General features: G+C 42.5%; 1 protein-coding gene across 1 annotated transcript; it reads left to right on the top strand.

The window, feature by feature from the left end:
- Window positions 1–12,638: 12,638 nt before the first annotated feature.
- Window positions 12,639–13,851, top strand: LOC113648295 (gap junction Cx32.2 protein-like). The gene is made up of 2 exons (XM_027155419.2): window positions 12,639–12,785; window positions 13,030–13,851. Exon 2 carries the CDS (start codon window positions 13,052–13,054, stop codon window positions 13,784–13,786), a length of 735 nt encoding a protein of 244 aa, XP_027011220.1. The 5' UTR covers window positions 12,639–12,785; window positions 13,030–13,051; the 3' UTR covers window positions 13,787–13,851.
- The last annotated feature ends 182 nt before the right edge of the window (window positions 13,852–14,033 follow it).

Here is a 14,033-nt window from a genome sequence, read left to right as displayed (position 1 = left end):
GGGAGCTAAGCCATTAAGAGCCTTGTACGTAAGTAGCAGCAGTTTGTAGTCAATTCTAAACTTAACAGGTAGCCAGTGTAGAGATGATCAAATTGGGGTTATATGGTCATACTTTCTTGTCCTAGTGAGAACTCTGGCAGCTGCATTTTGGACTAACTGTAGCCTATTTATTAAAGATGCGGGACAACCACCTAGTAATGCATTACAATAGTCCAGTCTAGAGGTCATGAATGCATGAACTAGCTTCTCAGCATCAGATACAGACAGGATGTTTCTCAGCTTGGCAATATTTCTAAGGTGGAAGAACGCTGTTTTGGTAGTATGAGCGATATGATTTTTAAAAGACAAGTTGCTGTCTAATATAACACCGAGGTCTTTCACTGTCGAGCTACTAGTAACAGTACATCCCTCTAAATGGGAGTTGTGAGAGTTTCTGTGCACTGGTTTTTGGACCTATGAGTAGTATTTCTGTCTTATCGGAGTTTAACAATAGAAAGTTGCAGCTCATCCAGTCTTTTATCTCTCTAAAGCATTGAGTTAATTTGGACACTGTGGCTATTTCATCTGGTTTTGATGAGATATATAACTGTGTGTCATCAGCATAACAATGGAAACTAATCCCATGTCTTCTAATAATGTTCCCTAATGGAAGCATGTATATAAAGAAAAGCAGAGGTCCGAGAACTGATCCTTGAGGGACCCCATAATTGACTGGTAATAAACTGGAGGATTCACCATTTAATTCTACAAAATGGTATCACTCTGACAGGTAGGATCTAAACCAACTTAAAGCCTGACCATGAATACCTGTGTAATTTTGTAAGCGATCTAGAAGAATGTTGTGGTCTATAGTGTCAAATGCAGCACTAAGGTCAAGTAGAACTAATAGTGACATACAGTCTTGGTCCGAAGCTAAGAACAAGTCGTTTGTAACTTTAACAAGTGCAGTTTCTGTGCTTCGATGCGGCCTGAAACCTGACTGAAACTCTTCAAGGATGTTGCTCTCCTGTAAGAAGGAGATCAGTTGAACAGACACAACCTTTTCAAGTATTTTATACATAAACGGAAGGTGTGAGATAGGTCTGTAATTTGATAGTTCATTAGGATCTAAGTTAGGTTTTTTTGATGAGTGGCCTAATAACTGCCAACTTAAAAGACTTCGGGACGTAACCTAAAGATAACGAGGCGTTAATGATATTAAGAAGAGGCTGACCAGCTTTATGTAACTCTTCTTTCGGTAGTTTAGTTGGGATGGGGTCTAGTGAACATGTTGTTGATTTAGCTGTAGTAATAAGTTTATCTAACTTATACTTAAACTCCTCCACTTGAGGCAGGAGCTCTCCACCAACCTGAAGGGTTGCTCTGCCACCCTTTTCCAACTGAGAACCATGGCCTCGGACTTGGAGGTGCTGATTCTCATCCCCGCTGCTTCATACTCGGCTGCAAACCGTCCCAGTGCACGCTGAAGGTCCTGGTTTGAGGAAGCCAGCAGGACAATATCATCTGCAAAAAGCAGAGACGAAATCCTGTGGTCCCCAAACCGGACTCCCTCTAGCCCCATACTGCGCCTAGAAATCCTGTACATATAAGTAATGAACAGGACCGGTGACAAAGGGCAGCTCTGCCGGAGTCCAACATGCACCGGGAACAAGTCTGACTTACTGCCGGCAATGCGAACCAAACTCCTGCTCCGGTCATATAAGGACCGGACAGCCCTTAACAGAGGGCCCCGGACCCCATACTCCCAGAGCACCCCCCCACAGGTCACCACGAGGGACACAGTCGAAAGCCTTCTCCAGATCCACAAAACACATGTGAACTGGTTGGGCAAACTCCCATGAACCCTCCAGCAACCTGGCGAGGGTATAGAGATGGTCCAGTGTTCCACGACCGGGACGAAACCCGCATTGTTCCTCCTGAATACGAGGTTCGACTATCGGCCGAATTCTCCTCCCAGTACCCTGGCATAGACTTGTGATCAAAGGTTGTGATCTATAAAAAACATCCTTGACGGGAAAATGTGCGCACCTATAAGCAAACTTTGAGACTTGCGTACGCACATTTTGGAGACAAAAGGAATTGGCGACACAGATGGTAAGGTCGTGAACTGAAGTTAGATTGTAGAAAATTCATATGAGAAGAACAATTATAAGAATTAATTACATTTAATTTTCACTCCATTTCATACTGTCACGATGTGACACGGTGAGACAAAAGGCGAGTGGGGATCCAAATGCAGTTTTCCGTTTAATGAACAAAACACAGATAAACAGGCAGGCAACACAAGGCAGAACACGGAACGAAACAGAAACAGGCAGGCAAAACAGGTCATAACACTGAACAGACCAGGGAACAGGAACAGACAAGAGAAAACGCCAAACACCAAAAACGACCAACACCAGGGAAGTGAACAGACAGTAAATGTAGTAAACAGGAACCAATCACAAAGCAGAGACAATCAGAGACAAAGACAAAACACCTGGGGAAGAGATGGAATGCAATTAGTGTCCATGGTAAGCAATGAGTGGGCGGAGCAAACAATTAACATGGCAAAGGCAGCAGACAGACAAAAAGGAAAACACAGACGGACTCATTACACATACATTATATCCACATTATCATGAAGATTAAATCCAACTTGTGCCGATTGTTTAAGGCTACATACATCTAGTAAAATCCAAACGTAATTCAAAATGTATTAAAAATAAAACAATAATAATAATCAGTGCTACTCCATCCAGGGTGTATCCTGCCTTGATGCCCAATGACGCCTGAGGATAGGCACAGGCTCCCCGTGACCCGAGTAGTCCGGATAAGCGGTAGAAGAAAAATGAATGAATAAATACTCAGCGCTGCCTTACAGTCACATTGTCCACAACGGGAGCGCAGGAGGAGATGGCGCGACTACATGTGATACAGAATAGCATTAAATACCCTTTTGTTAGAGAACTGCAGAGCACAGTGTAAAAACGAAACATTTTCCTTAATGTACATATATCATAAAATGTCAAAGTCTGCAAATACAGTCATGAAGCACAATCGCTACTCATCATCGGTCCTAACTATTACGGGGTTCATTACAAAACCGTCATGGAGAAGCATGTTTTCACTATAACATTTTCGCCTTAAATTTTCACCCACAAATTAATTGCTAGAAACATATAAATCCTCTTGTGACCCGGGTATGTAATGCTTCATGATGGCACTGCTGGCACTGTTGGAAGATTACGCCAATGGCAGAATAAGGAGAGAACGAGTTTTCAGGGACCATGATGATTTCCTGGACCATGATGATGACTGGCTAATAAACCGATTTAGATTCCCTAGAGCTGTGCTCTTATATCTGTGTGTTGAATTGGGTGCAGTATTAGAGAGGGCAACACACCGGAACCATGCCATCCCAGTCCAAATACAAGTCCTCACCACTCTGTGGTTCTTGGCAACCGGCTGATTCCAGCGGGAATTGGCAGACAGGTAAATTATTTATATAAAAAAAAACTATAAGTAATCCTCAACTTTGTGTCTAAGACCTCTTTGTATATGAAATAATTCTATTGGAATCTATCATCTCACCCTATAGGTCCTGGTATATCACAGCCATCCCTGAGTGCCATAATAACTGTCTTTTGAATGGTATACTTAATATGGGTAGTCGATACATCAGGTTCCTCCACACTGTGCGAGAACAGCCCGAAATTAAAATGCAATTTGCAGCAATATCTGGTTTCCCAAATGTAATCGGCGCAATTGACTGCGCTCATGTTGCTATAAGGGCACCATCTGAAAATGAATTTGCTTATGTTAATAGAAAGCATGTACATGATCCCTTTATCTTGACACATAACAGTGTAGGGAACAGACTAAATGCAGGCGCAGTATGTGATGGCTGGCTTCTTGGTAACAATATTAAAAAGTAGAAAATGTAACAATTTTGTTTTTAATATAATTATAACAATGTTGCTTTTAGATATAATTATTCTATATATATTATTTATATATATATATATATATATATATATATATATATATATATATATATATATATATATATATATATATATATATATATATATATACTAGAATATAATTATGACCTGCAGGCGACAGTGGCTACCCTTGAGACGCTGGCTCCTCAACCCATTTTTAAACTCGCAGAGCGCAGAGGAAACTCATTATGATTTGCATTGACTATTTATGATTAAAAATGGGTGTGTACAGGGTGGGATTTGAGGCTGGTTCATATATACACATCTGCGGGTGATCTGTGATTTATAAAGGGAACATTTCTTACAGGTGTGCGTACGCACGATTTTATAAATTGGCGTACGCCATTTTTGGCTTTTGGGTGTATGTAAACATTTAGTAGGGATCCTACACACAGTTTTATAAATGAGACCCCAGAGGTGGTGTATTGTGCATTTATTTTAACAAAGCTTGGTGCACGAACTCTGTTATTGTTGGGAGACATTGTTCAGCTCACCTGGAGATTCTCATGATTAAATGAAGACCGTTTTATCTATCTGGGAGTTCACTTCCACCATTATACAATAACAGCAGCTTACATTCCCCCCGATGCTGATGCCAAGCTTGCTATGAAAGAACTTTATGCTTTGCATAAAGTAACTTTAAGCTGCTTTTATTGTTGCGGGTGATTTTAAACACTCAAACTTAAAGGCAGTGTTCTCCAAATTTCACCAGCATGTTTCCTGTCACACCAGTACCTTAGACCATGTATACAAAAACATGGCTGGGGGCTTATGTTGCGACCCCCCTCCCCCACCTGGGACAGTCAGATCATCTTTCTTTGTTCCTCACCCCCAAATATGCACCCCTCATCCATCGAGTGAAGCCATTAGTGAGAACCATCAAGGTGTGGCCCGCAGAAGCAGATTTCACAAGGAAATGTTTCTACACACAGATTGGAGTACATTTGCATCCCAGGCCACCAGTGACACTCTCACAGACATTGATTGTTACACCTCCTCTGAACTGGATTACATCAATACCACCATAGACAGTGTTACTACTCAGAAACAGATCATCATATATCCAAATCAGAAGCCATGGATGAACAAGGAGGTGTGCCACCTGTTGAAGGCACGCAATTCTGCCCTCAGATCAGTCAATGCATAGGCCTACAGCATGTCCAGAGCTAACCTGAAGAGGGGTATCAAAGAGGCCAAGCACTGCTACAAGCAGAAGATAGAGGAGCAGTTTTCCAACTCTGACACTTGACGCATGTGGCAAGGCATTCAAGCCATCAGTGATTACAAATCCCCCCACTCCACCCCCGGTGCTACTGATGTCCTCTTCTTGAACGAGCTTAATGACTTTTATGCTCGCTTTGAGAGAGACAACAGAGAAACTGCCACTATGCTCAAACTCTCAGCTGACCACCCTCCAATCATACTCTCCTCCACAGATGTCCGCAGCACACTTAGCCAGATCAGAGCACACAAAGCCGCTGGACCAAACAACATCCCTGGACGCGTACTCAGGGCATATGCTGAGCAGCTTGCTGGGGTCTTCACAGACATCTTCAACCTGTCTCTTGTCCAAGCAGCTGTTCCTACTTGCTTTAAATGCACCTGAAGGACTCTCTGCCATCCACATTGGACTCTCACCAGTTTGCCTACCGCAGCAATAGGAGCACAGAGGATGCAGTTTCCATGGCACTGCACTCTGTGCTCAACACTTGGACAATAAGAACACTTATGCACGTATGCTGTTTGTTGACTTCAGCTCAGCATTTATCACCATCATTCCATCCAAGTTAGCCAAATTAGTAGATCTGGGCATTAACACCACAACTTGCAACTGGATCATGGACTTCTTGACTAACAGACCCCAGGAGGTTCAATCAGGCTCCATCTGCTCCAACACCATCACACTCAACACTGGTGTACAACAGGGCTGTGTGCTGAGCCCCTTCCTCTACTCCCCCTTCACCTCCGACTGCAGGCAAATGAATGGATCGAACTCCATTATCAAGTTTGCAGATGACACTACTGTACATCACCAACAATGATGAGACTGCCTACAGGGAGGAGATCCAGCACCTAGCCACATGGTGCAATGACAATAACTTGCTCCTTAACACCCCCAAATCAAAGGAGCTCATTGTGGACTTCAGGAAAGAGACAGGAGGCACACATGACAACATCCACATCAATGGGATGGCTGTTGAGAACGTTTTCATGTTCCTGGGGATTCACATCTCGGCTGACCTGTCCTGGACTGCCAACACCTCCAGCCTAGTCAAGAAGGCTTACCAGCACCTCTTTTTCCTGAGGACACTAAAGAAAAATTAGTTTTTCTCTGATATCCTGGTGAACTTCTACTGCTGTGCAATAGAAAGCATACTAACATGCTGTGTCACAGTCTGGTATGGAAGCTGCTCTGTTGCAGAGCGCAGGGCATTGCAGCGGGTGGTGAAAACCACCCAGTGCATCACAGGGACTTCCTGCCATGGAGGACATCCACAAAAAACGCTGTCTGCGTTGAGCTCACAACATTCTTAAGGACTCCTATCATCCCACCCATAGACTCTTTTTACATCTGCCCTCTGGCAGGCATTTCAGGTGCCTCCGGACCAGGACCAGCCGACTAAAAAACAGCTTTTTTCCTAGAGCTGTCTCTTTATTGAACTCTGCCCCTCGCTGATCCCACTATCCTTCATTCTACTGCCAACCCCCGCACACACACACATACACACACACACACTTTGCTATTGCGCTAATGGACTATCTACATAAAAACTTATGATCACTTGTATATTTGCTCATTTCTCATCCCACAAATCTTTATTGCACTAATGGACTGTTACAAAAAACTATGCTCATTTGCACAGTTGCTCTTTTTTTTTTTTTTTGCATTGCTGCTCACCATTGCCTTACCATTATATATATCCACCTGATTTCTGTTCATAGTAACAGCAATATATTATATTGTGTTCATAGTACATGTGATGCCCCGATTGTTGGTTCTTCACAATTAACACAATTACAAGCGTAATTAAAGACACTTAAATGGGGTTTTGCATGTTAAAATGTTTTAATGCTGTGGGAGTGCTGCGTGTTGCAAGGTGTCTTCTGGGCTGCAGGTCATAACCCAGCAAGACAATAGCTGATCACACGCATGATTTTGTCCTGTCTTTATTTCACCATTCAACAGATTGCTGGGAACATTTAACTGCCAGCTGATACTGAAGTCCCGTACCCGCTACAGTTCTTGGGGGCTCGTCCAGGATGAGCGCCAGCTGCTGGAGGAGGGAAGCTAATTCAAAAGAATCCAAAGACCAACTTGCCGTGGATCTTTGTATGGAATTCTTGCTGTTGTTTGATGATTGTTAACGGGGGTTTTTAAGGTTGGTATGATGGAAAATGAAAGAAGAAATCTGGTGAAGGAGATCAGGAAAGCACTTTGTGAACTGTCTGATGATCTCTTCCTCATTGCTAAAACCATTGAACAAACCAACGAGGGGGAAGAATCACAAGTTGCACTGGGGGACGAAGATGGATGTTTGGATTTTAGAAGTGGCTTTTTGTGCTGTAAGAGCCTGATGGGAAGGGAAGATGGAGGAATGGCAGTGCTGCTAGATCTAAGAGATAAAATCTTACAAATTACTCAGTCTCAGTATGTAACAACACAAAAGCATAAGACACCTGACTGGAGCACAGGGGAAACCCAGGGTTACTCTGATCACACAAAATTTGACATAAATCCAAATACCAGCAATCCCCCCATGTGCACAGTAGACACTGAGTATCAGCAGATATTAAAGATGTACGACGAGCTCAGCTGAAAGATTCACAATGAATCCCCACACCATGTCCTCACAATCAAGTGCCCTCCCACTTTCCAGACTCACCTTCCCCCACGCTGTACTGATGACCCAATGAGCAGGAGAGAGCCTCCATATATCCCACGGAGGGAGTTTAAAGTATATGGAGGACAGATTGGTGACTCTACCTCTGAGATTAGCTTCAACAGTGTATGCCGACAAATTGAAGAGGGCCTACAAGAACATTTTAGTGAAAGTGAAATCATCAGAGGGGTACTGAAGAGCACTAAACTGGGTCACTTCAAGGAGATGTTATTGGAGAAGGAGGATTTGACTGTACAAGAGTTGAAAGGGCTGCTACAGTCTCACTTAGGAGATAAGAATTGTCAATGTATGGCTAAAGCACCTGAAAAGGGGAGAAGGTCGGGTTATCCTAACTGCATGAGACAGGGGAAAGAGGAGACTTGCAGCTACTGTTTCATTTGTGGAGGGGAATGCCATCAGGCGGTTGGCTTTCTAAACAGACAAAAAAGGTCAGTACCTAATGTCAGGCCAAAAAGTACACCAGAGACAGCAGTCCCTAATGCAGTATACAGTCAATGCTGGTTCGTGGAATCACATGGGTAGTACCACCAGGAAACCAAGGAAAAGACAACCTGAAGGCTCAGGAGAAAAGATTGGCCAGTTTGTTGGGAAAAAGTGTCTACTGGAAGGAGAAATTGGAGGTCATTGTGTAAACATGCTTCTTGACACTGGAGCACAGGTTAGCATCACTGATCAAGACTGGAGGAAAGAGTACTTAGCAACACATGATGTTCGCCCCTTATCTGAAATAGTGGGACCCAGTGCTGGTCTGGAGGTGTGTCGCTATCAATGGGGAAGTAATTCCATTTAGTTGGTGGGTCGAAGCAACAGTAAGCTTATCTGGACATGATGGGACTCGCTACTCCATCCAAGTCCCTTTTCTGGTCAGTCAGCTACAGTTGGAGAGGCCGCTGTTGGGGTTTAATGTGATCTCAGAGTTAATAACAGGACCCAAAGATAAGGCAGGTATTCTTACTACCTTACATTCCCTGATGAGTAACACTGGAAATACCCAAGATGACCTGGTTAAAGTGTCAGTTGGTTTCATTCGTACAAATAAAGTATATGCCGACACAGCCCGGGTGAGTGTAGGGTCACAAGGTGTCACCATTCGTACTGATCAGGTCGCCAATGTAAAATGTAGGGTACCTCCCAACTTTAATATTTCTGACCCCACAGTCCTATTTGAGCCAAGTGAGGAGGCCCCACCACTAGCATGTCTTGATCTTGGAGAAGGATTGATTGAGGTTCATAAAACAGGACAGACGCACATAAGAGTTCCAGTTGGCAACCACACTAAGCATGAGGTGACCATCCCAAAAAGAACCATACTTGGGGAAATTGCAGCCATTGCTAAGATTATCCAGGCAGATCAACTTGAGCCAACAGATCCACAGGGAACTGTTTCATCCCAACCAGCACAGCCAGAGAACGACAACACACAGTGGCATCCTACTGTAGACCTTGTCACCTGAAATCAAGTGAACAAGCAGTAGTGAGACAGCTTCGCTATGAAGAGTCATCTGTGTTTGCTCGTAATGAAAATGACATTGGAAATATCCCCAGCCTACAGATGACATTAAGTTTGAAGGATGATATCCCTGTGCAGAAGGCCTATACTTCTATACCCAAGCCACTCTTGAAAGAAGTTAAGGAGTATGTACAGGACTTGCTTGCTAAGGGCTGGATAGTACTCATTCACCCTATGCTGCCCCAGTAGTGTGCATCCGGAAAAAAGATGGCACACTACAACTATGTATAGACTACAGACAGCTCAACAGGAAGACCATCCCTGATCGTCATCCACTGCCAAGAATACAGGACCTCATGAACACCTTGGGTGGTTATTGCTGGTTCTCCATACTTGACCAGGGAAAGGCTTATCACCAGGGGTTTATCGCCGAAGGGTCGAGGCACTTGACAGCATTTGTGACCCCTTGGGGCCTATTTGAATGGGTGAGGGTCCCTTTTGGCCTTTCAAATGGTCCTGCTGCTTTTCAACGGAGTATGGAAGAAATGTTAGAGTCCATCCATGATGAGTGCTGCCTGCCATACTTGGATGATGTTCTCTGCTTTGCCAAGTCCTTTGAAGAACATTTGTAAAATTGCGAGTCGTATTCAGGGTCCTCCGGGAGCATGGAGTCAAGCTGCGCCCAGCTAAGTGTGAGTTGTTTAAGCACGAGGTCCAGTACCTGGGTCGCCTTGTGTCTGCGGATGGAATAAGAGTGGATCCAAAAGATCTGGATGCTGTTAGGGTACTTCGTGATAAAATACCTCGAAATGTTGGAGAAGTTCACCACCTTGTAGGCTTCCTAAGCTATTACAGAAGTTATATTCAAGACTTTGCTAGGTTAGCTAAACCCATTTATCGGCTGGACCAAGCTAACACAGCAGAAAACCAATCACCAGGGTGGGGGAACTTGCAGATTTCCGTTTTGAGATCAAATACCGTCCTGGCAAGAGTAATAATGATGCTGACATGTTGTCACATTGTCCCCTGCTAAGAGAATGGCAAGCTAGTCCTTGAAAACAACATACTTTATAGAAGAACTACACAAAGACGTCATCTGGTACTGGATGTGGAAGAGTGTGGAGGAATATGTGACTGGCCAGTGTACCTGTGTAACACAGAAACAACCTGTAACCCATGGGCACGCGCCAATGGGAGGAATCACCTCAAACGCACCTTTGGAATTGGTGTGTGTTGATTACTTGCACCTAGAGACCAGTCGTGGGGGGTATGAATATATCCTGATGGTCATTGATCACTTCACCAGGTTTGCTCAGGCTTATCCTACCAGGAACAAATCTGGGAAGACTGCAGCTGAGAAAATATTCAATGACTTCATACCTCGTTTCGGGTTCCCTGCAAAAGTACACCATGACCAGGGGCGTGAGTTTGAAAATTCGCTGTTCCACACCCTGCAGAAGCTCTCTGGGGTGGATCGCTCCAGGACTACTCCATACCACCTTCAAAATAATCCTGTATAGAGACTAAACCAAACTTTGCTTCAGATGTTGCGAACGCTGACTGAAAAGGACAAACATAACTGGAAGGAACATCTGCCGAAGGCCATTCATGCCTACAATTGCACCAGGCATGAATCGACGGGATACTCTCCCTTCTACCTAATGTATGGTCGTCATCCACGGCTTCCCATTGACTTATTGTTTGGGTTAGTACAAGAAGAAGGATTCACCACCCCATGTGGGTACAGTATGCTGAGCACTGGGCAGATCGGATGGCATTTAGGATTGCAGCACAGAACAACAAGCAGAGGAGTCTGCGCAATAAAGAATACTATGATCAGAAAGCCAGTTGTATCATTCTAAGACCTGAAGATCATGTCTTGTTAAGGAATATGAGTCAGATGGGAGGCCCAGGAAAGCTGCGTTCTTATTGGGAGCCTACCATTTATGTTGTGAAGGATCAATTAGATGATAACTTCGTATACAAGGTACATCCTGAAAATGATGAGCACAAGATCAGAACATTGCACCGAAACCACCTCCTGCTTGCAAATGATTTACCAACACCAGATAATCTGGACCTAAAGAATCAGAAAGTGCCTAAAAGAAGAGGTGGTAAAACAAGGGTACAGCCGAGGAGAAAGGTGACACAAAAAGACAAGGTAGGAGGAGATGAGGAGTCAAGCTCTGATGAAGAGGAAGAATACTATTGGAGGAAAATACGCAATTCAAAACATTCTGAATGTGAAGTAGAGGAACCAGGAAGTGGGCAGTCTAAGGGAGATCTGGATGGGTCTGACTCCATGGAGAGAGATGATTTACAGAGGGATTGCACAAGAGAGACTTCGGAACAATTATCGAAAGAACCAGAGTGCATATCTCATAATGCTGACCTTGCAGGAGACACTTCGCTAAATGTGGAGAGCCAGGAGCTAGAACAAGGCATGGAATCAGGAGGTGAAGACCCACAAGAAGAACCCCCACAACAAGAACCCTGCCAAGGAAGTAAGAAATCATTCAGAGAGAGAAGACCTGCTCAAAGAATGACATACCCTTTTCTTGGGCAACCCACATTCCAAACAGTACCGACACTAAACACACTAACAGCAAACACAGTTCAGTCACTACCCTGGGCACTCACTTCTGCACATACATGGGTGGACCATATCAGCAACCCATACCAAGGGATACCAGTTACAGTTATAGTTCCAAATTAGTAAGTCTATATATATATCTATATATATATATATATATATATATATATATATATATATATATATATATATATATAGTCATGGCCAAAAGTGTTGGCACCTCTCAATTTTTTTTCTGTTCTTATACATCTGTGATGATGCTTTGAGACAAAGTGTATTGTTAAATTCTATACAAATAAATTGAATTGAATTGAAAAATAAAAGCCATGCCTTATGTGTGGATCTTGTGTAATAAATTAGTCAGTGTCAAGCGTTTATTGGCTTAGTTTTGGCAGGATCGGTAGAGAAGTGCACAAAGAATGTAGAACGCACATAGATTTGAAAAGAAAAAATTTGTATCGGCTGTTCAACAAATTTAAATCAAGTCCTAATTTATTAGTATATCCAATTAAATTTTTCTATTAATATTAATACTTCTTCTTTTGAGACCTCATTTTAAATCTGTTTTTATAGTTTCTGCTGATTTGCTCAGGTTTATAGACATAATCATGTGAGTTCATGAAAATTTCTACAAAATTAAAAAAATAAAGACAGTATGTTTAAGGCATATTGCAAAGATCCGGGAGAGAGAAAAGGGGAGTTATTCTAATTCTAATTCTAATTCTAATTCCAGAATTTTTCTGATTCTAAGAATGAGTGGAGAACAGAGCAGTGTAAAACAAACACTTAAAGTAAGAGCACAGTAAGGAATTATTTGGATTGTTGATTTTTTTAGCTGCATATCGTCTATGAAGGTGAGTAACGAGAATAATATCATACACACATTATACACCTACTACGGTAAATGTTGCCTTTATACCTATGCAGCAGAAATCTAAATCTATACTTCTTTGTTGTTGTTTTTTTTTATTTTTTTTATTTTAAATTTTATTCCCAGGCACAGAATGTCAGAACCTTACAAACAGCTGAACAATTTTTAAATGCATTAAAAACATTGCCTATGAAGACATCTTATTCTTTACATTTCCTTTTATTTAGGGAAGTCTGGTTACTAAAGGACATGGAAGAGCGGAAATTTCTATACCTGTTACTGGACAAGGTGCAGTCCAATTCTTCAGTCATTAGTAAGATCTGGATGAGAGCCTTGTTTATATTTAGGATCCTGATTCTGGCAACAGCAGCTGAAATGGTCTGGGCAAACGAGCAGCCCAGAATTGTGTGCAATACACAAAAACCTGGTTGTGATATTGCCTGTTATGACCACTTGTTCCCCATCTCTCCGATTCACTACTGGACCGTTCAGGTAATTGTCGTGTCCATGCCGACATTACTGTACCTGTGCCACGTCATCCATGTTGTCCACAAAGAGAACACCCAGCGAAAGAGAATTAAACGAAAGCATGATGGTGAAACCAAAAACAGGTCCACAAACATATATGAGAAGAGTAAAGGGAAGATCCAGTGCAACCTGTTTGCGAGCTCCTTTACTCGTGTTTTTTTGAAGGTCGTCTTAGAGCTCGCTTTCATCGCGGGTCATTACTACCTATACGGCGTTATTCTGAGACCTCAGTTTAGCTGCCATCAAAATCCATGTCCTTACATAGTGGATTGCTACATGTCACATGTAATGGAAAAGAACATCTTGAATGTCTTCATGTACGTGATAGCATGTGTGTCCCTGCTGCTCAATGTGATCGAGGTCCTTTTCCTGCTGTGCGGTCAAGAGCAAGTCAAGCGTGAAGCAGGGAATGAGAAAATCGATCGAAAACATCAACAGTTTATAATGGCAGCCTAAACGTGGAGCTGAATTTCCTCCAGAGCAAAACAAGATGAATAAAAATCACATTTTTTTTTCTGTCATCTTATTATATACTTTCATAAATTTATGGCAACACCTGTATACTGTAAGAATGTTATGCAAAATAAATGCAAAAAAAATGTATAAAAAAATTAAAAATCTAATTTTAAATTTCTATTATTTGTCACATACAAAAACATAGACAGTATGACATCTGGGGAATGTAATATAAAATTTGTACATA

Source organism: Tachysurus fulvidraco, chromosome 16, assembly GCF_022655615.1.
Source record: "Tachysurus fulvidraco isolate hzauxx_2018 chromosome 16, HZAU_PFXX_2.0, whole genome shotgun sequence".
NCBI lineage: Eukaryota > Metazoa > Chordata > Actinopteri > Siluriformes > Bagridae > Tachysurus > Tachysurus fulvidraco.
Note: the sequence above shows the minus strand (reverse complement) of the source record. Positions and strands in the feature narration are given on the sequence as shown.

Excerpts from the sequence above, each read along its gene's own strand:
- LOC113648295 (XM_027155419.2), top strand. The coding sequence starts at position 13,052 with ATGGAAGAGCGGAAATTTCTATACCTGTTACTGGACAAGGTGCAGTCC.